The following is a 27,821-nucleotide window of genomic DNA, read 5'->3' as shown; positions in this document are numbered from 1 at the left end:
GACCCTGGGCACGTGGGCAAGACCCACCAGCCAGAAACATGGGAAAGAATTCTCTGTTACTATGTGGTTTTAGTTTGTACGGGAGTTTATGAAGAAGACGAACAGTAAACGCACATGGTGACAGTACTTTGGTGTACCTGTGTACTGCTTAATTCACTAACAGGTCTTATCGGCCAGGCTTTTCCTGGAGTAGAAGAGGAACCCTTTCACAGTCCCCTTTAAGATACTTGTTTTCTACACACAATGGACCATATTCTTCCTGTTTATATGGTGACCTAAAATCGCTTTCCCAGCAGCTTTCTGCACCAATCTTGTTCCCCTCAATAGACTTAATTCAGTCCCTGAAACCTCAGGCCCCCAGTGGATAATCTGAATGCACCAGGGGGAAGTGCTCAGATAACACAGTGACGGTTGAAGTCACTGGGAGCGCACGAGGGAGCAATCCTCTTCCACAGCATATCTCAAACAGGTTCCATATCCCCGTTTGGCTCCATATCATGTAACGTCTGTGCTGGGCCTTCTGCAAAGTCACAGTATCATTGGCCCCAAATGATAACCAGTAAGGATGGCAAGGAATGTGTCGTACGTCGCATATGTGCCAGTGAAGCAAAAGGCAGGTTCCAGCTGAATCCACCTCGCACTTGGTAAATTGCTTTAATGGCTGTTACCCTCATTGTTAACAATGTGTGCCTTTTATCGAGTCTGAATTTGTCTGGCTTCAACTTCCAGCCATTGGATCTTGTTATTCCTTTGTCTGCTAGACTGAAGAGCCCATTATTTTCAAATGTCTGTTCCTCACATAGATACTTTTAGACTCCATATATACACCTGGGTATCAAGGAGAGGACAGTCCAAATTATTGGAGCTGGAGAGATTCAGTAGCAAATTTTCCAGGATACCCCATGATGAGCAAAGCACATCTCCGATTAGAATCTCAGTGCTGCTGGAACAATTTTTATCATGGAGGTGTTGAGAGCCACTGAACCAAACTGTAAACGCTGTATACAATGGAAACCACTTCAAGCCAGGGGGTGCAGCTGCCCCTCCCCCTGCACCCTTAGTTTCAGCACCTGTGGTGTTACTTGCACTTCATTTGGTTCATACAACTGAATCCTGCCCTCAAGTTGCCCTATACAATAAACTACTGCACTTGTGAAGGCTGGAGTGAGTCCATAATGTATCCTGGTGAATAAAAAAGGGTCGATTTTGATTGCATTAGACACAGTGCTTCCTGAGGCCAAGTCAGACGTGCAGTATATCCTTTGTGGACTAGCTGGACCTTTTTTAAAGATAGGATAGTAACGAACTTATTCTGTCATTTACCTTTTGCTAAAAGTATCTTCTTTAAATTGGTGTGTTTTTGTAAGTAATGCTTAGGCCTATTACAAAGTAAATGCTGACGTGCTTGGGCGATACCAGGAACGTTCTCAAAACTGCTGTAAAATTGGAATAATGGAGATCTGTAGAATAAGATCTCTCTCCTGTCTGGCTGTCTAATCTATTGTATTTCTCATCACTAATGTCTAAGTGCCATTGTCATTACTGGGCTTTACATGTGGCATTTGCCTCATGACAGTTTATCATTATATGATGAAGTTTTATACAGTAACATATGGGTGCAATGTCACAGAACAAACATCATACCATGCGTGAGATTTCTGCAGTCAGTACCAGTGCAGTCAATGGTATCATTCTAGCTAACAGAAAGCCGGAGTGAGCCCAGAATGATATGCAAGGATTATCTTATGTTTTGCTTCAATTTCTTTGGCTCATGCAGTTGTTCTCCAGCTCTTGAAATCACAGGAGCATAGAAATTAAAGATAGATTAGATAATACATCTTTTCTATCCGTCTATGGTATTCTTTAATGTGCTCCTCAACATAATATCTAGTTGCTGTTACTGCATGTCATTTAGCCGATCCCCAGTGCACCATTCCTGCATTACATCCTACTATTTTTTTAGTGCTTTGCCCAGTCTGATGTTAAGTGTCCCAAGCAATGGAATTTCCACTTCTTCCTTTGGCAGATTATTCCATTGTTAGGAATTCTTTATCTATTAAGTCTAAATTTTTCTATTCTGAATTTTATCCATTGCTTCTAGTTATGTCCCCTTGTACCACCCAGAATACAATAGAACCTCAGAGTTATGAACACCAGAATTATGAACTGACCAGTCAACCACACACCTCATTTGGAACTGGAAGTACACAATCAGACAGCAGCAGAGATCAACCCCCCCGCCCCCCCAGCAAATACAGTACTGTGTGTTAAATGTACACTACTAAAAAATAAAGAGAAAGTTTCAAAAAAAAAAAAAAGATTTGACAAGGTAAGGAAACTGTTTCTGTGCTTGTTTCATTTAAATTAAGATGGCTAAAAGCAGAATTTTCCTTCTGCATAGTAAAGTTACAAAGCTGTATTAAGTCAATGTTCAGTTGTAAACTTTTGAAACAACAACAGTAACGTTTTGTTCAGCGTTACGAACATTTCGGAGTTACGAACAACCTCCATTCTCTGAGGAGGTTCTGCAGTTATTCCCTCTCCTTGGAACATGTGCAGGCAATTATCATCTTCCTCCTCCCTTAGTTGTCATATAGCCAGCTATCCATATTTAAAAGCCTGATCCTGGAAAATTCTTGATCACATAAATAGTCCCTTTGATTCTTGCGTGAGAAAGGGCTGCAGGATACACAATGCTAAGTTCTTTCAGTCTTTCCATTTAAGCCAATCCCACCAGCCCCCTTAATCACAGATGTTGTTCTTTTTCTGAACTCCCACTAGTTTGTCTCCATCTTCCTGGTAATAAGGTGCCCTGTACTGAATATAGAATTCCCGGGGGCAGTCTCACCAGAGTGCCACTGCAGTAGATGACAAGTTTGTTGCGGCACAGTGGTACTGATAATTATTTTCCATATTGTGCGCCCTCCTTTTGGTTTGAAAACAACAACAGTGCTGACTGACTCATCGAGCCTACAGCCTCTGAGTCATTTTTTTTATTTCTGGATTCCACCGTTGCACCCTTTGCAGTGCAATGCATAGCACATACACACACATAAAACGTGCACAAGGAGTTCACGTTTTTCTAGTAATAATGAAGCAATTTCCATACCATTAAAGAGAAATGATTGTACTTTGCACGCTCTGGCTTTTATTTTCTATCGTATAAACTCTGCACATGAAATGAGGATGGTTGTAAACTAAAACTGTTATTTTCACTCAGCTTGACTGCAAGCTAGCGTTAGGAGTCAGTTAGACAGTCAGCTTGAACTTTGAAAGTATAGGAATTGACCCTTTCACCTCCCTCAATTTTCTCTCTGGCTGGTTTGCAGCAGGAATCATGGCAGATGGGCACTTCCTGAGCAGGTGGGATGAGTCGTGATATCTGTGTGAGGCAGTCCCAAGTGGTCACACCGAACAACCAGGAGCCATTGGTGGAAAAGGTGTAATGGGGAGCAGAAGAGGCAGGCTTGTTGTGGGGACCCCCCATAGTGAGTGCTGAGAAGTAGGCAGGAAGCCGGGGCTGCCGAACAGGCAGTCAAGGGAAGGAAAGCAACACAGCTTCCCCAGGCAGGTACTCAATAGCAGAAGGGATAGGTGCATGGGTCTGGATGGTGGCTGACCAGTCCTCGGATGAGAGGGCTTGCCTATTGTACGACAGGGGAGAGCCGCTACGTGGTGGCAGGCTGGGGGGGGAGGAAAGGGAGGTGGCCCTGGGAGGGCTAGGCGGAGATATGACCCAACACCTGCCAGCCATTAAGCGCAGACTGTGCACTGCAGCCCTTTGATCAGACAGCTGTTTCTTAAGTTTATGTCCGACAGAGCTCAGTGTGTTGGCTACAGATCAGAATGTGCACTGGTGGCTGGGACTGAAGAGCTAAAGGTAACTGCATGCTGTATTCTCTCTAATGGATAGAGCCATCTTCATAGTACTGTCACCAGCTCTTCTCTTGTGATCTCCTGCAGCGAGGCCCTTAGCAAACGGTCGTGCATTGGGAATAACCCAAACGAAACCAACACAACACAAGTAGTTGGTTTGCTGATTCAGAGGCTGATTCTGGTCCCTGTTGCAGTGGTATCATGGTATCTAAGGGCCATATGGGTGCTGCAGGGGGTTGAGGGAGAATTCCTTCAGAGCAGGAGAAAAGTAGGGCCAATGTAATCAACATTATATTGCCCCTCCCCGCGCAGGGGGTGTAGTGCTGGGAGGGTGCGTGCCCATGGCGCTGAGCACTATGGGGGATTCCAGGCGGCTGTGTAGCCCATAGGCAGCTCTGGGGAGGCTACCATCAGTTAGAACAGCCTCTGAGGTGCCATTTGGCCCACACAGCAGCCCAGAATCCAGAGACAAAGCTGCTACTGTTCCCTCCCTCCTAGGGCTGCCCCTTCTGTATTGTGCGCTCCGCCCTTTATGGGATCCTTGAACACAACTTCCTACCAGTCCTCCTCAGCTTTATGTATAATAGGTTCACACAAGGCGTAATACACGACTCCAGCCAAATTCTTCCTGCCCAGAGTTTGGGGTCATGCAAACCCTGGGGGGTTGGGGGCGGGGTTAAACAGGAGCAGCGTGCACAAGGTTCTGCTCAGCTTGGTAACCACCTCTAGTCTCCCTTGTGTGTCACAGCACTTCTAGCCTCCTCCCCACTAGGCAATGCTACTAGAGAAGCACATTCGAGCCATAGGGTCAGATGTGTAAAGGCCTTTAGGCACCTAAAGATGCAGATATTCAGCTCCCATTGGGGAGTCAGACATCCAGGATCCTCTGAAAATCGCACTAGGTGCCTAGGTGCATCTTTAGGCACCTAATTACCTTTAAAAATCAGGCCCATTGCCTGCACCTTGAGCTGAGTGAATAATGCAAGGCAAATAATTTAATTTTCAGATTTTGCCTCTGCTGTGCACAGAAGGTTAGACTGATTCGCTAGGAAGGGGAAGAACAACCTGGGTCATCCCAGGAGCAGCGAATGAATTGTTACTCAGGCAGTCACACTCCCTTCGCTGCTCCCGACACTTAGTCCGGGGGAAGAGAGGAGTCAACTATTTTATATGGGGCTGCCCACAGTCAGGGCTCCTCTCATGCCCCACCCACTTGCTTGCAGGGAATATCGGGTTGTAGCTGAAGTCACAATCTGAGCAGGGGAATAGGGAGGAGGGTGCCTTTGCTCCCCTGTGTGGCTGAGAGAGGGCTGTGACAATCTACCCAAAATGTATGATGCAATTGCAAACTGATCGTTCTTAACATATTCATTCTACAGGATTTTTTCCCATAGTGCGACTAGTTCACAAGCAATTGGTGGCAAATGCACTTTGGCATTTGTGCTTTGTTGGCTAGTGACCTAAATCATGGTACTGGTTCTCTTCCTTGCTTAGATGATTTGTTTTATTAATATTTCTTTTGGAGTTATCCAATGCTTAACATACTGTAACTAGCTTACCACCCTAGGGTGCATTTTGAAGTTTGAATATTAGAATCAAATATATAATTTATTAGCTTTGGCTGAATATTCAAGTTTGAATTCATTTCCTATGACCATTCGTGCTAGCAAAACTGTGCTGATCAAATGTTTGTGGAAAGCAAATGCAAAAGGGTCATGAATGGGCTGAACTGAAATCCTTTTTCAAATTCAAAAGAATAATTACAGGATGCTTTTCCCTCTTGCTCCTCATTCAGGCTCTAATTACTACCCCTGAGGAATAAAGTTATGGAAGGATTGGGCTGCATTAAACGACAAGAAATTATAAGGTAATATTCTCCATTTATTCTTTTGGTTTAGATGATTAAAGTAATAACATTTATCGTAATGAAGCAATCTTTCCCTTTTTTATGGATCTTTCTCAATGTTCATTAAAATGCGGGTACCTCTGGTATACTGATTTATGATTTCTGTTTTACTTAAAGTGATTTTTTTAAAAAAGTAACAATTAGTGGGCAAAGGAAGACTTATAAAAAGAAAAATAATAACCTATGTACTTGAGATTTTGAAGTTAAGGAGGACCTGATAGAAAGTCCATTGAAATCAGTGGAAAGACACCTATTAAATTCAGTGGGCTTTGGATCAGACCCAGAAAGGATATGAATGCAAGCAAAAAGAGGTATAGAATTTACATACATTTTGAGGGCACGAGTCAACCTAAATCAATGTAACCTCAACCTCAGGCTGTTTCAGGAGTGACGTTTCTTCAGCATCGAGTGACAGGAGTATGGCAAACCCCACAGGAATCTCCATAGTTAAATGTTTAAGCAAATTTTACTGTAGCCACTTATATTTCAGTTTCATACAGAGCTGATTGAAATCTTTTTACTAAAAAGAGAGGCCCATTGGAAAATGCTGATTTTTAAAATGTTGTTAGAAATTATTCACCGAAATGTCTGCAAATATTTTGCTTGTTTTCAAGACCTGGTTAATCAAAGCACTCCAACATTTTGTTCTGTTACGAGTTGGTACCATTGTTTCTCAACTCAATAAGGCTCAGATTCAGCAGACCTCTTAAGCACTGGCTTAACTTTATGCATGTACTTAATTCCATCCCTATTTGGCAAACAACTAAGTCAAGTCATTAAAATTAAGCACATGCTTGAGTGCTTTGCTGAATCGGGGCCTTACGATGTTGAGAAAGAATATAAGAACTTGTAACAGAACATTCTGTTACGGTGATGTAATTTTAAAATGATTGCCCATGGCTCCCTATGGGTGATTCCTGTGCCAGACTGAGTTAATCTGACTAGTCCTAAATAATAAAAGTCACCATCTAGGGGAAGAAACAATTTAATCAGGGCATCTGATAGGGTCCTACTGCAGTATATAGGTCATGACAACAGGAGAGCAAGTGGGAATTGGCCCTGGGTGCATTCACAAATCAACATGAGTATTACAACAGGTTGGCACTCTGCCTGTAACACGTCAAATGAACAAGGTTGTTCTAAAACCAGGCATGGGTGGTTATAACTCTTGATACACCATTACACCCCTGAGGTTAGTAGGTACCACGTTTTCAAAAGTGCTCAACACCCAGTAAATTCCATTGAAAATCTGGCCAGTTGGGTTGTATGTCAGCACAGTGGTAGAAATTACAGTAATACTTCAAGTCACACAGGACATAAATACTAGTTAACTGCTCTTTAATGACATGACAACTTAATATTGTTTTTAATACCATGTAACTGCATAGTGTGTATTGGCGCTTGCAGATTACTGTGTAATTATGTTCGATACGTCCGAAAGCAATTACCCTGCAATGTAAACTGGTGTGGAGGAGAAAAGCAACTGTGGGTTTACCCTGTGATAATTGTTCCTAACCTGTTAAAAATGCAGCAGCTGTATGTTAATTACAGTATTATGAAATTCAAATGTGAATAGTTACTATGTAAATTATGGTATCCAAACTTTGTCCAACTAGGGGGCCATATGGGCTGCTTGTCAGTGCTAGAGGACCATGTCTAATTACCTAATTCAGTGAAAATGGAGCGGAATGCGTCTATCATCATCTTTAATACGGAGATACAACTCATGGGTCCCAGAAGCAATCGGCCATCTCATTATGTGTGTGTACTTCAGTTTATTAACATGTGCTCCCCCAAAGCCATGTGTAGACTCTTTATAATAATGTCATACCAATGTCCAAAAGCTAAGAACAACCTTGAGCTCCTCCAACCTAAAACTCTCCAATTACTCCCCCCTAGACACTCTCACCCCATTTGCCTCCCCTTCAGATCCACCTGGAAAAGCCTGAGAGAACAGAAGGTGTGACCTGAAGGTCCCGGAGGTGAACAGGACCTAGAGCTGGTTGAATAATGACAACATACTCATGAAATAATTCTACCAGCTCTCCAAGGACCCCTACCCATTTACGACTTTACAGACTAAAGCCAACATCTCAGAATACACCATGTCACGACTAGAAAGAAGAAACTGCATCCCCATGAAGAGCACATGGTAATAATCCTATCTCCACGTGGCTAAATCATGGGTCATTGAGGTGAGGACCCCATATGAAAGAAAAAATTACAATCTACTGGCTGGTACTAATGCTGTGAAGTGCTTTTGTCTAGAGCTACTATCAGGGTGTCTAGAAGCTGATGAAGATGGTCCAATGGTTAAGGCACTGGAGAGACCTGGGATTCAATTTTCTGCTCTGCCACAGACTTCCTGTGTGATCTCAGGCAAGTCACTTAATCTCTCTGGGCCTCCGTTCTTCTTCTGTAATATAGGGATACTAGCACTTTCCTACATTGCAGGGGTGTTGTGAGGATAAATATATTAGTGAGTCTGTGGCATTCAGATGCTACAATGATAGGGCCCATATAAGATACTTAGATAAAATACAGGTTGCAAACCTGAGTGGCAAAAGGAGGGATCTAGCACCAGCTCCGTCTTTTTCTGCTTTTTTCTTCCGGGCTACCGACAAAAGGTCAGATTGGATGATTTTGTCTCAGCCAGCTCACCGTCATTCAAACGCCATTCCGAGTAAGACACTGACCAGGGAACTGTAGTCTTTGTAGGCCACCTGCTGCCCATATTAATGGTGAAAGTAGCAATAGGCCAAATAGCAGAACAAAGTGAGCTGTATTTGGCCCACAGGCTGCTATGCCTTGACCTTAGGAAAAATATTTCTATATTTTTTTGCCCAGGAACTGAGCATTGTGTGTATTTTCCTAGCTCTGCAGGAGCAGATGGAAGTAGGAGAACAAAAAGGGCAATAAAAAAAAAAAAACCTAAAGATATCCTCAGAATAGGTAAACATAACAGAAACATTATCTGGGTCACATTTGGGCAACAGAGTTTGCTCTGTTTCAAGTGCAAATGGTTTACTGATGATTTAGATGAACTTCCTGGGGAGTGTTTGAAAATTCCTGGCACACGTTCTATTTACCATCTGTTAGGACTTTGATGAGCCAGCAAAGACATGTTGGAATGGAGTAGCTGTTATAACAGAGTATTGTGATCTACTAACTTAAGCATCTTTTAATCCTTTTGATTATTTATTTACAGTGATGTAAATAAATGTACTTTTATCAGAAAATTCCAACACTGACTATTCCTTCATATCTAATAAAACTCTTATATGTTTCTACCCAAACTTGGAAATAACAGTCTCAACAAGCTGAAAAATATAGAAATGTCCTTCCGAAAGATCTTCTTATGAAGTGTTATGAACAGTCATAATTTATTTGCATTGGTATTAGTACTTCATCTTAACATTCCCACCAGGCCCATGTGCCCATACCCGGAAAGAAAGCTGATGGAATTTTTTTCATAATTTAAAATTTTTGTACAAGAAATGTTACCATTTTTGCCAAAATTTTCCTGTTTTTCAACCAACTAAAAGAACTGGTCAATAAAATGTTTACCAGCTTTATTTGTAAATATTATAGCCTACAAGATACCAAATACTTTATCCTGTTGTACCGGACAAAAACATTGTTAAAGTTGAGAATACATATCCATAACATAGAGGTTTTAAAAAACACACCTTTATAAGGGCACTGTAATTATTAATACCAACCGTGCTCCAAACCTCCTGAAAAAAACAAACCAATCAAGCCTAAACCAGGAAACTGAAAGTAAAGGTTGAACTTAAAAGAAACCCAAACTTTTGAATGCGCAGGTATACGGCCAACTGATCAACACTGCACCTTAAAATGCGGCTACTAACACTTCCCTACTTTACCAAGATGTTGTGAGGCTTAAATAATTAATATTTGTAAAACACTTTGAGATCCTCACATGGAAGGCACTATAAAACTGCAAAGTATTATTACAAAATATTAGTTACAATTTATATATGTATGCACAGGATTAAATTATGATCATGTTTCTTTCAATAGGTGTTCATTGCCTTTTATGATGATGTGTCATGAAAAATAATTAAATCTCTGATTTACCTAGACATAATGAACATAATTTGGCCAACAAATTAATAACATAAATGATATGTAAGTAAAACAGTGAAACATAGTTTCACTTTGGAAATTGGTGTGAAAAACTCTTATGTCTAAACAGTGTCAGAGTATCATCAATTTTAATGTGGAATATTCTTAACTGTCAATGTACAGTGATACTGAGTAGGTCATCCGTATCTTCCATTTTTTGCAAGAAACACAAATGACCAATTAAATCAATTGATAGTTGATGATGATAAGTGAGAATAGTTTCCTCTTCCAGGTACATGGAATGATAGTTTTTGTAGCCACTTCTTTTTTCTTTCTATCTTATTTTTGCTCTAGATAAACCACACTTAAAATAAAATCCACTAGTCTGGACTTTAGTTGCTGAAGTCAGTGGATATGAGCGTACTCAGTAACAAGCCTTACATTTGTAAATTCCTAAGTATGTTGGTTAAAATTTTCAAAAGTGTTTAGTGATTTTCAATTGTTGAGCTGGAAACATCTTAATGGGGTCTCATTTTCAGAAAGTGCAAGGCACCCATAAAGGTTGGGGCATCCAAAAATTGAAGCATCAAAGTCACTTTTTAAAATTGTCACTTGGTTTACGCACATTCCTTGATTCAAATACTTCCCTGATTGTGAGCAACTGGGCAAATCTGTGAAAAATGTCAATTAGCCAGGGCCGGCTCCAGGCACCAGCGAAGGAAGCAGATGCTTGGAGCAGCCAATGGAAAGGGGCGGCACGTCCGGGTCTTCAGCAGCAATTCGGCGGTGAGTCCGTCACTCCCCCTTTTCCTCTTTGAGCTGCCGCTGAAGTGCCGCCAAAGAGGAAGAGAGGGAACAAAGGACCCGCCGCTGAATTGCCGCCGTAGAATGAAGCGTCACGATTGAGGTGCCGCCGATTGGCTTTATCTTTCTTTCTATTTATTTATTTATTTATTTATTTATTTTTGCTTCGCCGCTCGGGGCGGCAAAAAAGCTGGAGCCGGCCCTGCAATGAGCAATGACAATCCCATGTTGGTGTGGATTGTTGTCATACGCTATGTGGAAGAATGCACAACAAAAATAATTTTAACCGACTGCAGCCCAGAAAGAAAGAAACATCTCTGCACAAATAAGACTATTTCTTATGAGAAAAGTCCTCAAAAAGTGCCTGCAAGTCCTCGGCACACAAAACTAGCCACTGAATTTAATGGCAGTATTAGGTGTGTGCAAATCCTGGTCCCTAAGCATCGCCTGAACACATGGGCTATGGGCAAGAGAATTGATGTGGCTGAATGGCCTGGGATGGAATTGCACTTCCAGTGTGGAAGCAGGTCCCAGAACATCCTCACAAACAAACCATAGAATATGAGGGTTGGAAGGGACCTTGGGAGGTCATCTAGTGCAACCCCCTGCTCAAGGCAGGACCAATCCCCAGACAGATTTTTGCCCCAGATCCCTAAATGGCCCCCTCAAGGATTGAACTCACAACCCTGGGTTTAGCAGGCCAATGCTCAAACCACTGAGCTATCTCTCCCGCAACATGGTGATTAGTGTTTCCAGCCAACTATGTAGCTCATATATGTGGTGTTTGGGTAAAGGGGATGGAACCCAGGTAGATTCCCTATCAGGGAATTCCTGTGCCATAAATATGGCACAAGAGTAACATAGGTGACTCTATGCTGCCCTGTGAGGGGGTACCCACCCCACACCAGGCCCAAACAGGTAAAACAGGCCAATTAAGCTATAGGCTACACCTGGCGGAAAGCCAGGGACTGCTAAGGCCTAATGACTGATAAAGCCTGCTGGGGTTGAGCTGGGATAAGCTTATAAAGAGAGGAAGTTGGTATAGGAGAAGGGCTGCAGGGAGGAACTCTGCAGTCACTCCCTAGAGAAGAGGGGAGTTGGCTAAAGACAAGGAGAAGTTCTAAGGGGGTCATACAGCAGGTGGACAAGGGTGACCTTTAGACTTTAATAAAGCCTTGACAATGTAAGCAGTCATGGGATAAGAGGGAAGGGAAGTAATCATTAAAAGATAGGAAATAAAAGGTAGGAATAAACAGTCAGTTTTCACAGTGGAGAGAGGTAAATAGCAGGGTCACCCAAGGATCTGTACTACTGGGATCTATGCTGTGCAAGTATTCATAATTTATCTGGAAAAAGGGGTAAACAGTGAGGTGGCAAAGTTTGCAGACAATACAAAATTACTCAAGATAGTAAAGTCCAAAGCAGACTGCAAAGAGTTACAAAGGGATCTCACAAAACTGGTGACGGCAATGTTGAAATTCATTTGTTAAGTGAAAAGTAATCCACTTGGAAAACATAATCCTAATTACACACACAAAATGACGGGGTCTAAATTCCTGTTACCACTCAAGAAAGAGATCTTGGAGTCATAGTGGCTAGTTCTCTGAAAACATTTGCTCAATGTGCAGTAGTGGTCAAAAAAGCTAGCAGCATGTTAGGAACCATTAGAAAAGGAATAGATAATTTCCTATCATAATGCCTCTATATAACACGTATAACTCCATGGTATGTGCACACCTTGAATACCGTGTCCAGTTCTGGTTGCCCCATCTCAAAAAAGATATATTAGAAATGGAAAAAGTACAGAGAAGGCCAAGAAAAATTATTAGGGCTATGGAACAGGTCCATATGAGGAGAGATTAAAAAAACTGGGAATGTTCAGCTTGGAAAGGAGATGACTGAAGGGGGATATGATAGAGGTCTATAAAATTATGAATGGTGTGGAGAAAATGAATAGGGAAGTGTTATTTACCCTTTGACATAACACACAAGCTAGGGGTCACCCAATGAAATTAATAGGCAGCAGGTTTAATACAAACAAAAGGAAGTATTTCTTCACACAATGCATAGTCAACATGTGAAACTGGTTGCAGGGGATGTTGTGAAGGCCAAAACTATATCTGGGTTCCAAAAAGAATTAGATAAGTTCATAGAGGATAGGTCCATCAATGACAATTAGCCAAGATGGTCAGGAGTGCAACCTCATGCTCTCGGTGTCCCTAAACCTTTGATTGCTAGAATCTAGGACTGGATGACAGGGGATGGATCACTCAAAAATTGCCCTGTTATGTTCATTGCCTCTGAAGCATCTGGCACCAGCTACTGTCAGAAGATAGGATACTGGGCTAGATGGACCATTGGTCTGATCCAGTATGGCCGTTCTTATGTTATGTTCTTAAGCCCTGGGATCCTCCCTTGGAATACAGACTCTGGGAAGAACCCAAGAGAGGGTGAAGTAGCCACAGGGAGTAGAGGAAGCTCCAGTAGTAACCCAGTGTGGGATCCAGAAGATAGGGAAGAAAGGTAGGAAAGAGCCCAGGGAAAGAGCAAGAAGGTCAGAGATTGAGCAGACTGTGGTTGCTGGGCATAGAGTTCCTGAGCTGGCACCTGGAATAGCAGGTGGGCTTGGGTTCCCCTACTAGCCATAGGGGATGTGGCACAGTCTTGATTGGGAAGACTGTCTGGAATGGCACCCGGATAGTGGGTCCACTTTGTTACCCTGGAAGGGGAAAACTTTATAGTGACCTGGCCGGAGGGCCAGGCCATGAAGACAAAGGGCCAAGTGACAAAGAGGAAGCACTCCTAGAAAAGGGCTATGACGCGAGTGAGAGACGGACGTGAGCCTCAGCCTAAGCAGAGCTAATCCCAGGACACAGCCATGGGCGGGGGCCCAGCAGTGAGTAGAATCCCCATGACATACCCTGTCTCGCAGCCCCTGGAGTAGGTGCATGGCAGAAGTAGGTGCATGACAAAGATAGGAAGGGGCATTTTGGGAGGGGTGTGGCCAGAGAACTCTACTCTCTGGCTATTCTGCACTACGTGATTGCTACATGTGGAACTGTGACCAGCAGTCACCCCAGCCACCATAAAAGCCCTGAACTGGGGACAGAAAGGTGGCACATAGCCACTGCTGTGTTGCCCCCCCACCCCGCATGCCCCAGGCTATGTCACTCAGAGGTGCAGCTCATAATCCGGTCCCTGTTCTTGCAACAGTTATTTGTTTTACCAACCCAGCTCCTGCTCGGCGAGTTATCCCTGAAACATGCTCCAATGGGTATATCACTAAACAAGAGTTTTGTTAAACAAATTCTTTCCAAGCTGAGGCCTTATGTGCCATGGGGGATAGTGCTGATGAGGATATATGGAACAGGACCTCTCACTCCTCCGCTGATGGTGTTTTACAAACAGGCAGGCATAGAACAAATATACAAAACTGGACTGAACGTGTGTTGGAGGGAATGCAACCTGAAAGTTACCTTCCTGCACATATGGTGGGAATGTCCTAGAGTATTTTCCAGCAATCCTGGAAAGATGCCTGTTGACAAATTAAAGACATAACAGGAACTGAATTCCCACGGGATCCATTGCTCTTGCTTCTGTGGATGGGTCTATTCCATGGGTCTAATTTGGAAAGAACTGAATTAATCACCCATGTATTGGTAGTATCTGGATGTATTATCACTTCCTGTTGTAAGAGGAAGGACCCTGTTCTCTCTCATGGAATGGTTTGACTAAATTTGGGACATTCGAAACATGGAAAAAATGACTTAGTCAAAAGGACAATTGAATCAGTGTCTTCTAACTTGGGATGCTGGCTTTTAGAGTCTCTTAGTGTAAAATAATTCAGCAAGCAAAGACATAAACAAATCTTTATTTTCGTGTCCTGATTTCTTGCAGATTGCTGACTGGCTTGGACACAGGGATTTGCTCTGCATGTGCAAATGCAGGTGCGTTTTTATTTTATTAAAATGATTAAAATAAAACAGAGGGTTTTTTAAGCAATATCTATGTAGAATGCTGCCCTTTGCACATTATTATTAGTTTTATAGAGCCCAGAGGTATCATAGGCACTTTAAAAAAAAACACACACGATTCAAGTTTCATCAAAGAATTTACAGTCTTAAGGTCCTGGTACTGCAAGCATTTCTTCACATGAATAATGTTGTCCATGTTCGTAGTCCCATGCACATACAAAGTTGCATGACGGAAGCTTACGTGCTGCAATTGACTGACAAGTGAGGATATAAAGAGCACTAGGAAGGGGAGGAAATGGGTTACAGATATATGATAAACAGCCAAGGTATACATTCATTTTGGTGGTACAATCTCTGTAAAGTGAGCACAGACATTTTCCACCGTGAATGCAAAATACAGAGTAAAGCTACCTGGTTTGTGAAATACTGGCTGAAGTGACCTTTCTGTCCCAGGTATTGTGCATTATAGCTCTTAAAACCATCCCCTGTTTGTTATGTGCAAGTACATACCAGTAGCTGCAGAGAGTTAATGAGATGGGTCCAAACTAGAACCTCTTATCCACCCTCACCTGCAACTCAAATATTACTGGTTTGGATAAAACAAGACCTGGCGAAAGTGAAGTGGAGACTTTTTGGAGAGGTCATTTCGTCTCTCTGCATTTGTAACAGCACTTCCCTACCTCAAGGGGTGTTGTGAGGATAAATACATTGAAGATTGTGAGTTGGTTACTACCATGATGGGGGCCATATAAGTGGCTAGGAAAGAGAGAGAGAGCCAATAGTTTGACGGTGGAGCAGATGGCTGCTTTGTCACTTACAGCCTCAGGTCTGGTGCTGACACAAGAGGAAGGGCATGAGCTCTCCATGACCTCCCAGGGACTGCCAGAAGGTATTGCTTTCAGAACTTGGCAGAGGGGTGAGGATTGATGCACCCTTGAGGGAGGCTGGTGGCCCTGCATGAGACTGTGCAAAGGCAGGTAGAAGTTCTTTTCACTTCCCTGCACCAAGGGGAAAAGACCTCACCAAACCCTCGATCTGTTTCTCAGGACAAGATCCTGAGGGAAGGTTGATACAAGCCTTCAATGGACAGGCAAGAGGGGGAGAGTGGGATGAAGAATGGCTGATGGAGCCACTGTTGGTGGGTTGCTTTTTATGTACTCCAGAAGAAGGTGGAGTTTTTGTTTTGGCTGGAGGACTAAACCACTCAGAGAGAGGAAAACTGACCCTCATCCTCCACAGTCCGAGGTGAGAGACTTTGCCACATTGCCCCAGGCACAAGAGGGCAAGTGAAATTCAGTAAGATATGGACTCTTTTAGGCCCATGGAAAGGCCCAGCCCAAGTGTTTTAGCAGAGGTCAAATTGCAGCAGAGGTCTCTCTCGACAACATCGAGGAGAGTGGAAAAGTGAAGTGAAATGCAGCAGCTGCCAGAACTGGCACTGCAACTAGGATCTTTAGTGCAGTCTGTTCTTATTAATAGGTGCAAATTATGCACTGTGTAAAACGATAAAAAGATGTTTAAATCTGATCATACACAATTCTGTCTTGTCAAGAATAACATTTCAATTAAGGTACATTTTAAAACTGCCAGCCTCCATGTAGGCAATGACTGTCAGCTTGCTGTAAAATGGAAGATTGCAAGGTACAGCTGGATAAATTAATTTCCCAAAAGACAAGATGCAGTTGCTCCAGTATAAATCAGCTGTAGGTTAGCTTGTTAGGCATGTTCGTAGCTTATCATAGGGACGCTAAACTCTACCGATGCAATAACTGCACGCAGGGGTAAATCCTGTTGAGTGCAATTTTTTGGCGCAGAGCCTGCAGTGGTGGATGCAAGACCTGTGAGTGCTCACATGTCTGATCTTCTGAAAGGCAAACAGCTATCAGCAGTTGACCGTAAGAACTGATGTTGTCTATGCTAAGTAGAAGGTCCATTTGAAGAACAGAAACATGCCTGTGATGGGGCTTTTGGATCCTTGCTGGAGACTGGTTAATCCTCTCCCTCTGGACAGAGGCAGGCAGGATCAGGATTGTTTCCCCTGCATTCAGGGAAATGCAGAATAGCTAGGCTGAGCCAGTTATGACCGACTAGCCCAATCCTTCAAGGCCTTGAAGAGCCTGTGGGGGACTTTAGCCCATCGTCTGGGTCCAACCAGGGCTGGCTCCAGGGTTTTGGCCGCCCCAAGCAGCCAAACAAACAAACAAAAAGTTGCGATCGCGATCTGCGGCGGCAATTCGGCCGGAGGTCCTTCGCTCCGAGCAGGAGTGAGGGACCGTCCGCCGAATTGCTGCCGAACAGCTGGACGTGCCGCCCCTCTCCGAAGTGGCCGCCCCAAGCACCTGCTTGGTAAGCTGGTGCCTGGAGCCGGCCCTGGTCCAACGATCTTCTCTTGGTGCGCTCAGATTTGATAATGTCATTGGTGGTTGACTGGTCTATTGCCCCTCATAAGTGCTTGTCTTTTCTAGAGGTAGGTTTTATTCTTTAAATTTATTTTTGTTTCTCTTGCATTTGGCACTGAACCTTTTGATGTAAACAGAGGAGCAAGCTGATGTAGTTCACAGACCGTTCCAAGTCATGGACACTGTTGGTTTCATCTCAATCTCCATCAGGGGAGTTTGCTGAACTATGCTTAATGTGCTGTGGGCACTTCTTTTTTATGAAGATGTGGGATGTTGCACATCTAATAAAACATGACAGTCCACAGTGGGGTGCATTCATTTTATTCCAGATTAAAATACAAATCCATAAAGGACCAGATTGAAAGCAAACGTGATAAAGATGAATCATTGCAAGGAGGGAGAAAAAACATCTTCAGAGAAACAAACTAGACAATTGGTGGAGTTTCATGTAGCTTACAAAAAACTATATAAATCACACTAGACAATAGATGTTGGCATTACTTCAGAATACAGGAACACTTCAAGAGTCCCTTTAAAAAAAAAAATTCAAGCCAGTGATTGCTCATTTCATGATCAGTGAATCTGAGGAGTAAATACATTATGGACTTTCTCGTTAATAAGGCACTGATAAAATTTACACGTGTTGTAACTAGAGTTGGCTGAACGTTTTTAAACAAAAGAATGACTTTTGTATTAAATGGAAATTTTGACAATTTTTTTTCCAGTTTTTGGTTGTCCAAAATCTTATAAAACTTTGGGGCTTGATTTTTATTTTTATGTAAACCTGAGAAATTCCATAAAAATGTTCTACAAAAATTAAAAACTTCATTTTTGTCAAACTTTTTCACAGAAAACAATAAAAACATTTTCCAAATTGCTTTAGTTGTGACCATCCTGCTCCAAATCTGGATCCCTGCTCCACCTTCTGGTTATGTTGCACTGCCCAGGCAGCATAAAATAGCTGGAAAGGCAGGGGAAATTTCTGAGTGGCATAAAGCTAACATAGCAGTAGTATGCCATCTGCTCCCTGCCCCACAATTAGGGGGAATTCTGCAGGCATAAGGGATGATGAGCAGAGCAAATTGCACTCCAGCAATCCTGGGCCAGTTGGAACAGCTCTAGGGAACCATTACTGTCAAAGTAATTTAGAGCAGCCCTGAAGCTGCTCTAAGTTATACCAAGGGCTGAAACAGTCTGTGTCTTGTCCCAGCATGAAGGGGAGAAGAACATAAAGATGAGTTAGAACCACCTGCCTCTGTCCCTATTTGTTCCTGAGCCAATCATAACCTGGTTGGACCCATGAATCTGGCCATGCATCTTCAAGATTGTTCTCAGCCTTCTGAAGTGTTGAATAGGTTCCTATTCCTTTTATTTGCTTACCTCAGAGCTGTTGTTATAACCTAGTTCTCATTAGGCCTTTTCATAACATCTGCATCCGGTTTCCTTTACAAGGAGGCAGAAGCTGCCCAAAGAATCAAATATTTTTCTCCCCCATAGACACAAAGCTAACTATGGGCAGAAACTATTGATTGGTCCTTTAATCCATTATCAGATTGAAGGGGGAATCAGTGAAAGTTTTGATGGTGCTAATTTGCTCTTGGGCATTTCTGGCTATTAATGTAATAGCAAAAAATAAAATAAAAGTCAAATCCTTGTAAGAGCAACACCTCTCTTTGCAAAACATTTAAACAAATTCCCATGTGCCAAAAACAAAACACACTCCCCCCCCCACCACCACCACCACATACCCCACAGCAGAAGTATTTAAATGAGACATGTGCATCAACTACCCACCAGGGTAGTCATGCCTCCTTTCAAACTATACCGCCTCCCCTTTATTAGTAAAATGTGTGGGTTGGTTCTGTTTTAATCTCCCACTTAAAAAAAAAAATCCATGAATAACCATTTGAATCCCTCTTTTGCCTTCTTTCGTGCCTTAATATGCATAGAGTCTTTCCCCATCTACTCTTTTCAAATAGTGGTTGAAGTGGGCCAGTACAAATGGATACATTTAGAGGTCATGCTAAGGCAGGGAAAAGTTTTCAACTAGCAATAATCACGCCTCAGCTTAACTTCATTGGCTATATTAAGGTAGTATAATGCTAATTCATCAATGTAGGTCTCAACCTGTTTTACAAAGGAAAGTGGCTCCTCCCCTAAGCTCCACTTACTGCCCAAGGCCCACTCACGTATAGCATCAAAATGAGATGCCACCATGAGTAGATTGGGCTAGTCTTCACAATATGATCATCCCTCTCCTGTCTTGTGTGTGTTTCGGGCGTCTGTGCACCCCACTAGTCTTTCCCTGCAGAGCTGTGGGAAAGGGTTGCCATGTAAACTTGCAACAGTGAATCCAGGGCAGAAATTGTCTCCAAAGCCTGGTTTTGGCTCCAACTGCTATAGAAACAAGAGCCCCTCCTCTTCAGAAAACAGCCTGAGGAGCCTGGGATAGGTCACCAGAGATCTCTGAACAAATACTAGGGATGTTTCTGTGACAGCTTTGGAGCTGCCTGTGGTAATTTAGGAATACTCTATATTCTATATGTTTGGCTGCTTGTTGTAAGAGGGTTTACCGCATGAAAATGTGGGGTTAATTCAAGAAGCGGCTGGCTGCATGTAAGCAGGAAAGGGAACAATGGCTTCAGCTAGCCATACCGCTCCCAGCACTTGAGGTACAATACAAGTGCCTTCGCTCCGAAAGTCCACCACCACCACCCTTCTGAGATCACCAGATTGTTTTTTGGGCAGTAGAATAAAAAGGGCCTGTTCAATTGAGAACAAAGGACTTTGGCTGGATTTTAAGACAGTCCCTCAAGAAGAGGGGAAGGAGAGTTAAGAGGAACAGAATGAGACTTAGACTCCCAGAAGTTAGGGGTCTGGGGCAAGACAGACATGCTTGTAGACCTTTTGTTGTTTCATAAATCTTCTCTTATGCCAGGTTTTGGCTTTACTGTTAAGATTAAGCAATACTTTATTATAGGAGGGCTGTTTTGGGTCACTGTAATCCAGACTCCTGAAGTGAAGAACCTCAGGTGCCGAAACCCAGTTAGTCTTTCTGGGCAAGCACAGCTAATCCATAGGGTACTGTAGCCTAGGGACAGTCTACCTCTCTTGGGATATAATCCTACAATTCTCCCATTCATAAAGGCCCAAGGCCTGAGACCTGACAGGATGCACTCAAGAGACCAGAAGAGGGGTTATAAGTTCAGCTACCCTTGCAAATGTGACCGTTTCCCCAAAGGGAGGCAGTCTGAAAGACTGAAGATAAACAGCCCCGAAGTCAGGAGAATCACATGGGAGTACTGTAGGCATAGCCAGAGCTCCCATCTTATTCTCTGCAAGTACCAGTCCTTGCTGCTGCCTCAATGAACCTAAGATCCCCGTTTACGGCTTGTGAGAACTTCAGAGACCAAGGGAGGAGAGACTCACCACAAGTGGATCTAGGTAGCCTCCTACTACACTTTAGGGTGTGTGAGGGTGAGGCTCTCACGTCACCCTCACACAGAGAGGCAGTAGTTCCCCGAGAGAATGTTGTGCATCTTGTACCCTGCCCCATTACTGGAGTCTCTTATCCCCACCTACAAACAGACTAATTTTGAGCACTTATGATTGAATGTTTTCTTGCCATTGACTAGTCAGCATTCTTAGCTAACCGGAAATGTGTGTTGGAGTGAGTTTTTGCATAAAGGAGATCTATTCGGTGGGGTGTTTGGGGGTGAAGGTTGGGTCTTGGGGGTTATAATTTTAGCCTACAATTACCTAATGCAGTAAAGGCAGTCAGCCTTTTTTTACAATAATCTATTTTCAGATTCTTACCCCTTGTGAGTTTATACAAAGCCCTCCAGGGTGGGCTGCCCACTCCTGTAGCTTTCCCTTGTCCATGTGTGCATCTTATTAACAAATCAGGTCACTCCCTTTAGTGTAAGTGGGGTACTCTGGGTTTCCCTGCAAATGAAGTTCTGGGGGAGGAGACTAAAGGGTGCACTCAGGGTGTACTGACTACTTTGCCAGCTTGAGGCACCACACATTCTTTAATCTGGTACCCAACATCCTTCTAGAAACCCCCTTCCCAAGGTTCTAATAGCCCCATGACTGTCGCTAAATCCCTGATGACAGCTACCCAGATGACAGTGCCCTTACTTGGAGCCAAGGGCAACTAAAATATTACCCTTGAGTTGACCCGGGGGGCGGGAGGGGGAGCACTGATACTCTTCCGAGCTCCAGACACAAAATAAGCTCTGCCCACATGAGACAGGATTTGCTATATATTGTGCAGTTATTCCAAGTATGATCATGTACACCCTCTGGAATTCTTGGGCTCAGTTTGCCGTAGGTGAGATCCAAGTACACCTATTAGCTCAGGTGAGACCCACCACGCCTGCTGGACTTCTTGAGCTTGATTCCCTCCTTGGGCGTTCAGATGCCCAATTGAAAATGCAGACAGATGTCACTACACCAGTTACATATTTCCAAGAACATATTCATTTTTAAGATCAGAAGGAACCATTATGATAAACTATTCTGACCTCCTGTATAACACAGGCATTAGAATTTCACCCAGTAATTCCTGCATCAAGCCCATAACTTTTGGTTAAGCTAGAGCATATCTTGTAGAAAAAGATCCAATCTTACAATTCAAGAGAATCCACCACGTCCCTAGGTAAGTTGACCCAATGGGTAATTACCCTTACTTTAAAAAATCTGCACTTTATTTCTCTTTGAATTTGTGTAGTTTCAATTTCTAGCAAGTGGATCTCATTATGGCTTTCTGCTGGATTAAAGAGCCCTTTACTATCAGAATTTTTCTCTCCGTTACAGACTGATTAAGTCACCTCTTAACTGTCTCTTGGATAAACTAAATAGATGGATCTTCTTTAGTCTCTCATTGTCAGGCAGGTTGTTCAGACTTTGAATCATTCTTGTAGCTCTTTTCTGAGCCCTTTCAACTCTGTCAATGTTCCTTTAAAAATCTGGATTCCAGAACTGGACACAACCCGCATTCCATGTGCAAAAGGATTCCTAGCTTTCCAGAACTAGAGTTCCGTAAGTTAATAATGTAATCAAGTATCAACTTTTGCTGGGATGCCATTGAGAAGTTTCCTGTCTTCACATTCATCTTTAAAAAACCCTGCTCTTCAAAAAGCAGTCACAACAAGGAAAAAATATTAAGGATAAATTTTTTGAGCAGAATCTTGTGTGTCTTTGTGTAACTTACTAGTGAGAATTATGGAAATCCTCTATTACATTCTTAACTGTACCTCAAACTACAGTCGTTGCTTTCATCACATACAGATGAAAATATTCAGTTACATTATTTAGTGACCATTCAGCCATGTGACTGATGAAAGAAATATGAAAAGGACATCTTAGAAGCTGATAATGCACTAAATATGGTTCTCAACAGCACCAGTGTAAATCCATAGTAATGTCTTTAAAGTGGACTACATAACCTCTTGACGTCCCTTCCAGCCCTACATTTCTATTATTTTGTGAAGATAAAGATTGAAATTCATGGGATTACTCTGGTAATTGAGATGGAATCCAGCCCATTTTCTTTATTGTATGATTAAGGATTTGCCATTTATGCTGAGAGGAGTTACTTTCCAGTTGCCACTAAACAGTTAATCCAGATGCCCTTTTACAATTAATCAACATGGTTTTGGGAATTTGTCGCTTTCGGGTGATCAAATACTTATTTTGGTACTTTGGGCTGGGAGTTTCAAAGGACTCTAAGGGTGTTAGGTGCCCGATTCCAATTAACAATGGGATTTGGGCACTAATTTCCTTAAACTCTTTTAAAAATCTCAGCATTACTGTACAGCTGATCTTAACTGTGTGCTTCATAGAACAGGAGGTAGCACTTTAAAAATAGCATTGTTGAACTAAATCCAGTAAAAGAGATTCTGGCTTTTTCCTCCTTGAGACACTATATATTTAAACACTCAAAATTAATTGAATAACATTAACTTTGTGGACATATCAGCCACTTAACCTTTCAGATTAATTTAGTAATGGCAATATCTTTTGGTTTGACTCTTTTCAGAATAAAATTTTGCCTTTTATAGAGGAAAACCATGAATTAAATAACTTTAAAATTGGGTATTTCTCAAGGATAATTAGAGGTTTCCTTTCTTACCAACAATAATCCAATATTGTGATTAAAATACTATCTTGTAGTACTTCAGTTAGTTCTGCTAAAAAATTGATTTATTTTCGTAGTCACTTTCCAGTGTAACATCCTCTCCCCTTTACGTTACAGCAATAGTTAGGGTTTTATCTGTCAGCTTATTGTTAGTATCACAAGTAAAATTTCGTGCAACTCTTTGAAAATCTTACTCTAACTATATATACTCAATTCCCTGGTTTGGCTCTCTATGATTCATTAGTTGCAATGACGTCATATTTGAACGCACACAAGTTATCTGTCTGTCATATTTCATTCCCTTTTCTGTAGACATTGGGACCCACTAAAAGTGAATTTGGAGATAGATCCCCACAACCATTTCACTTGGATGTGAACAAAGTGAAATAAAAATCCCAGCGCTTCACTGCATTGAGAAAAGAGCACTTCCAGTCACAGTGAAATTTACACATTGACCAAAACTAATGTGTTTAAAAAAGATTTTACCATAAGAAAGTTCCAGTGTTTGCGCAAATCTATAAATATACCCTATATATAGATGTGTATGTATACATATGTATAGGTGCTGCATATACAGAGAGACATGCATACATACTTATTGGATGTGTATATAACACCCATTTATATACACATCTATTTGTCATCTTGAAGCTATCACTAAGATTTAAACAAGAGAATTTAGAGCATAGAGAGGTATATTTTCAAATCCTGGTGTAGGGAGTTTATCTGCAGTATTAAGAGTGTTTATAGAAACCCAACCAGAGTATTTATTACAAAGAAATCTTTACATAAGTGCTGGAATGGTTTGCTGAATAACCAGATGTTGCTGCAGAATCTCCCCACCCCGTTTCTTTAATAGTTTGATTAATCCTGCACATAAAACGGGGGCTGATTAAAAAAAAAAAAATTCTACGCTGCAAACATCTCAGCATCTGGACACAGCTGAAGTCAAATCATTCAACTGTACATCTCAGTTGCTTTTATTGTGTTTGAATAAAGTAAAGCCTTCCAAGAAGAAACATTGACCTATATATATATATATATATTGTACTGTAAACACTGACATCTCTGAGCAGCTCAGCGTGCATGCAGAAACTTACATGCAAGTCGAGTGTTTACCATTTGTTAGAAGAGAATTATACAGCTGATTTCCAAGACAGCGTTACTGCTACAGTATTGTACTAAAATCTCAGCTATTTCAAACCCTCTAGCTAATGGCCATTAGGGTAGAAATCAATGATTATTTATCTGCTGGAGGAAGGAAAAAATAAATGAACTCTCTGAATATGTTGCTTAGCATTGCCTACCAGAAACTGTTTTCTACTCACAGAAGGACAGCAGCAGTAGGGAAATCAGACCCAGCCTCTTCCAGTAACCCATTTTCTGGATCCTGCCAGCAACTGGAAACCCAGCTTCACAGTTTTGATCAATTCATCCTCCACCAGTGCAGTCTGTGATTATTTTGCTCCCAACCCAAAGCTCCCAGGCTTGTGAGGCTCCTGGCTAAACTTGCAGGGAAGGCGGATCCAGCTGTTTCAAATCCAGCTGTGTGTGGGGTCCGCCCAGGAACTGGAGTTTATGAACAAACTAAGCCTGACTCTCCTCTCTGACTATATACAAATATGGGGGGGATGGGAAGGGGGGGGAGAGCCTGAGGGAAGAGCTCTGGCTCTGAGAGCAGAGTTTGATTTTCTGATGACAATATTCAGCTGCTTCAAACTCCATATTGTCCAAGGATCTTTGAAGAGCACTTCACTTCTATTGCAGGCATCTAATTAAAATGTTATGTTTACTACAACACCTCCCTTTCATTAGAATAAAACCCAGACTGCGACAGTTCAGTACATTGAGAATTGCTAATTTACCACTTTTCTCACACTAACTCTACTTTTATCAATACATTTGTAAAATTATTTGTTTAAAAATGCTTAATTGCAGGATTCAGGACAACATACCTCTTAAATAAATAAAAAAATAAAATAATAGAGATATCCCATCTCCTAGAACCGGAAGGGACCTTGAAAGGTCTTTGAGTCAAGTCGAGTCCAGCCCCCTGCCTTCACTAGCAGGACCAAGTACTGATTTTGCCCTAGATCCCTAAGTGGCCCCCTCAAGGATTGAGCTCACAACTCTGGGTTTAGCAGGCCAATGCTCAAACCACTGAGCTATCCCTCCCCCTTCAGAAAGGGCGCTTCAGCACATGCTTAACTTTAAGCATATCTTTAAATTCCATTGATTCAATGGGAGTTAAGCACATATTAAAATGTTTTCCTGAATTAGAAACTAAAATAATAATGCTTAGCATTTATGCAGTGTTTTTCTTCCCAAGATCTCAAACTGTTTGTTTTTCAAAGGTTTGTAAGCAATATTCTCCCTACTTTACAGATGGGGAAACTCTGGTACCTAGAAAAGAACTGGCTTGCCCCAGTTATTAACACAAGCAGTCTGTAAGAAAAATGGGAATAAAACGCGTGTCCTGACTTCCAGTCCTGTCTTCTATCCCCTGAAACACACTGCAAATATGTTAAAGTAGTGACCAGAGTAATTTACCATGACAGAGAAAGAAGTGATGATATCTATTCTTTTACAGCCAAAAAGTTACTCTAATTTGAGGCTCGTGTTCTGCAATTATTGCTAGGTGATACATCCAGAAATTTCTGGATATACATAGTACTATGTGTATATATACTGTAAAGTTATGATTTTTCACTTACTCATTTTACAGTTCATTAAACTCTCTCTGTGTGTTGCTCATGATATATATCCGAGTTTAGCTTCAATAAGAAATGAAACATCAGATCCTTATACTTATCTTCACATTCAAGGCCCATCACAATCTATCCCCATCCTAGCTAGCATCTCTGCTTTGCCGTGATGTCTACAAAACACTGGACAATGATGAGGATGCTGCTTTGCTGAGACCATTGGCTGTCAATGCTGTCTCATTGTTTCCTTGTACTCTCCCATCTGTCTGTATCCATCTATTGTCTCTTGTCTTACACAGAGGTCTGGTCTACACGGGGGTGGAGGGAGGGAGAATCAATCCAAGTTACGCAACTTCAGCTACTTACTTAGATCTACTCACTGCGGTGTCTTCACTGCGGTGAGTCGACAGCTGACACTCCCCCATCGACTCCACTTGCGCCTCTCGCTCCGGTGGAGTACCGGAGTTGATGGGAGAGTGCCCGGCAGTTGATTTATCGCGTCTAGACTAGACGCGATAAATCGACTCCCGCTGGCTCGATCGCTGCCCATCGATCCTGCGAGTAATGTAGACAAGCCCTCCGAGTGTTAGCTCTTTGGGGTAGGGACTGTCTTTTTGTTCTGTGTTTGTACAGACCTAGCACAATGGAGTCCTGGTAAATGACTGGGGCTTGTAAGTGCTATGATAATACAAATAAATAATAATAATAATATTGAATGGCATTTTCATATAAACTGCATCCATAAGGGTTTTATGGAGCTTTCTGTATACATTATACAGCTAGAGAGTCAAATAACGAATAGAACAGAAAGGAAGAGAGATATTAAGGGAGAAAAACAAGAGTACTGAATTAGATGGAGAGCCAGTGAGGTAAAGAAATATAACATGGGTGTTCTACACATCAAGAACTGCAGAGGAGAAGGCTCTAGGATTGATAGTGGTGAGAAAGAAAGGAGGCCAAACTGGATAAGCAGAGGAGCCTGGGAGAGGCCCAGAGAGGCAAAGTCTATGATGCAACGAGAGTAAGTCTATGAAGGACTGCCTAACTTAGCAGAATGTATTTTGCTTATAGCCTCGGTAGGTTTGTGTTTGAACCCTGCAGAAGCCCCGGTGGCAGAAGTGAAAATTATTCTCCAGCACTTGACGTCTTTAAACCATGACTGGGTGTTTTTCTACAAGCTATGCTGCAGTAGCCCAACCAACAGTTATGGCTTTGATTCAGGAATTACGGGGTGAAATTGTATGGCCTGTGTTATGCAGGAAGTCAGACTAGATAACCGTAATGATCCCTTCTGCCATTAAAATCTGTGGAATAAGGAGGGAAGTTTTGAACTGGAGGCTGAAATGTTTAGAATTCTTTGCTTAGGGGCAGTGTCTAAATATGTAGAAATCTACAACAGTCGAGAACTTTCCTAAGAAATACAAAACTGGAGAATATGATCCTGCCTAAGAGTAAACTGAGTCAGATTGTCAGCTGGCGTAAACTGGTATAGTTTTGACTACAACTGAGCTATGCTGATTTTCACCAGCTGAGGCTCTGGCCTTGTATGTCTAAGTATTAGCAAATGTTTAATAACCTTTTAAAAAGGAATTGTTGTCCAATCTATATATTAAAATACTGAATTTTTAACCAGGGGTTCTTTGAGCAGATCACTGACTCCCTCTCATTTCGGAATTAGCGCAGTTCAAAGGGTCCACAGTTCATTTCTGTTTGGCCCTTCGGTTTCCAAGCTGGAGCATTGTGTGTTTTTTGTGTGCGTGGAAGTCAGAAGCAGGCAGGCTTTTGTTGGAAATGTCACAGATGATTCATGATGGATGTTTAAAACTCTTTAAAACCAGGAAGAATCTCCTGCGGAGAAGGAAAACTTGGAGAGAAACGAAGTCCCCAGCAGGAGCCCAAAAGAACTTTAAACAGTAGTGGACACTG

The 27,821-nt window shown here is 42.1% G+C and overlaps 1 protein-coding gene across 1 annotated transcript in view; it reads right to left on the bottom strand.

Annotated features, from left to right (window-relative positions):
- Window positions 1–24,814, bottom strand: part of LOC101930851 (TGF-beta receptor type-2-like) — a 53,787-nt gene extending 28,973 nt beyond the window's left edge. Inside the window, exon 1 of the mRNA XM_005279831.4 lies at window positions 24,519–24,814. Coding sequence (XP_005279888.1) covers window positions 24,519–24,570 — 52 coding nt within the window. The 5' untranslated portion in view covers window positions 24,571–24,814. The remainder of the gene's footprint in view (window positions 1–24,518) is intronic.
- Between the last annotated feature and the right edge of the window lie 3,007 nt (window positions 24,815–27,821).

This window comes from Chrysemys picta, chromosome 11 (assembly GCF_011386835.1).
Source record: "Chrysemys picta bellii isolate R12L10 chromosome 11, ASM1138683v2, whole genome shotgun sequence".
Taxonomy (NCBI): Eukaryota; Metazoa; Chordata; order Testudines; family Emydidae; genus Chrysemys; species Chrysemys picta.
This window is presented reverse-complemented; position numbering and strand designations above follow the sequence as displayed.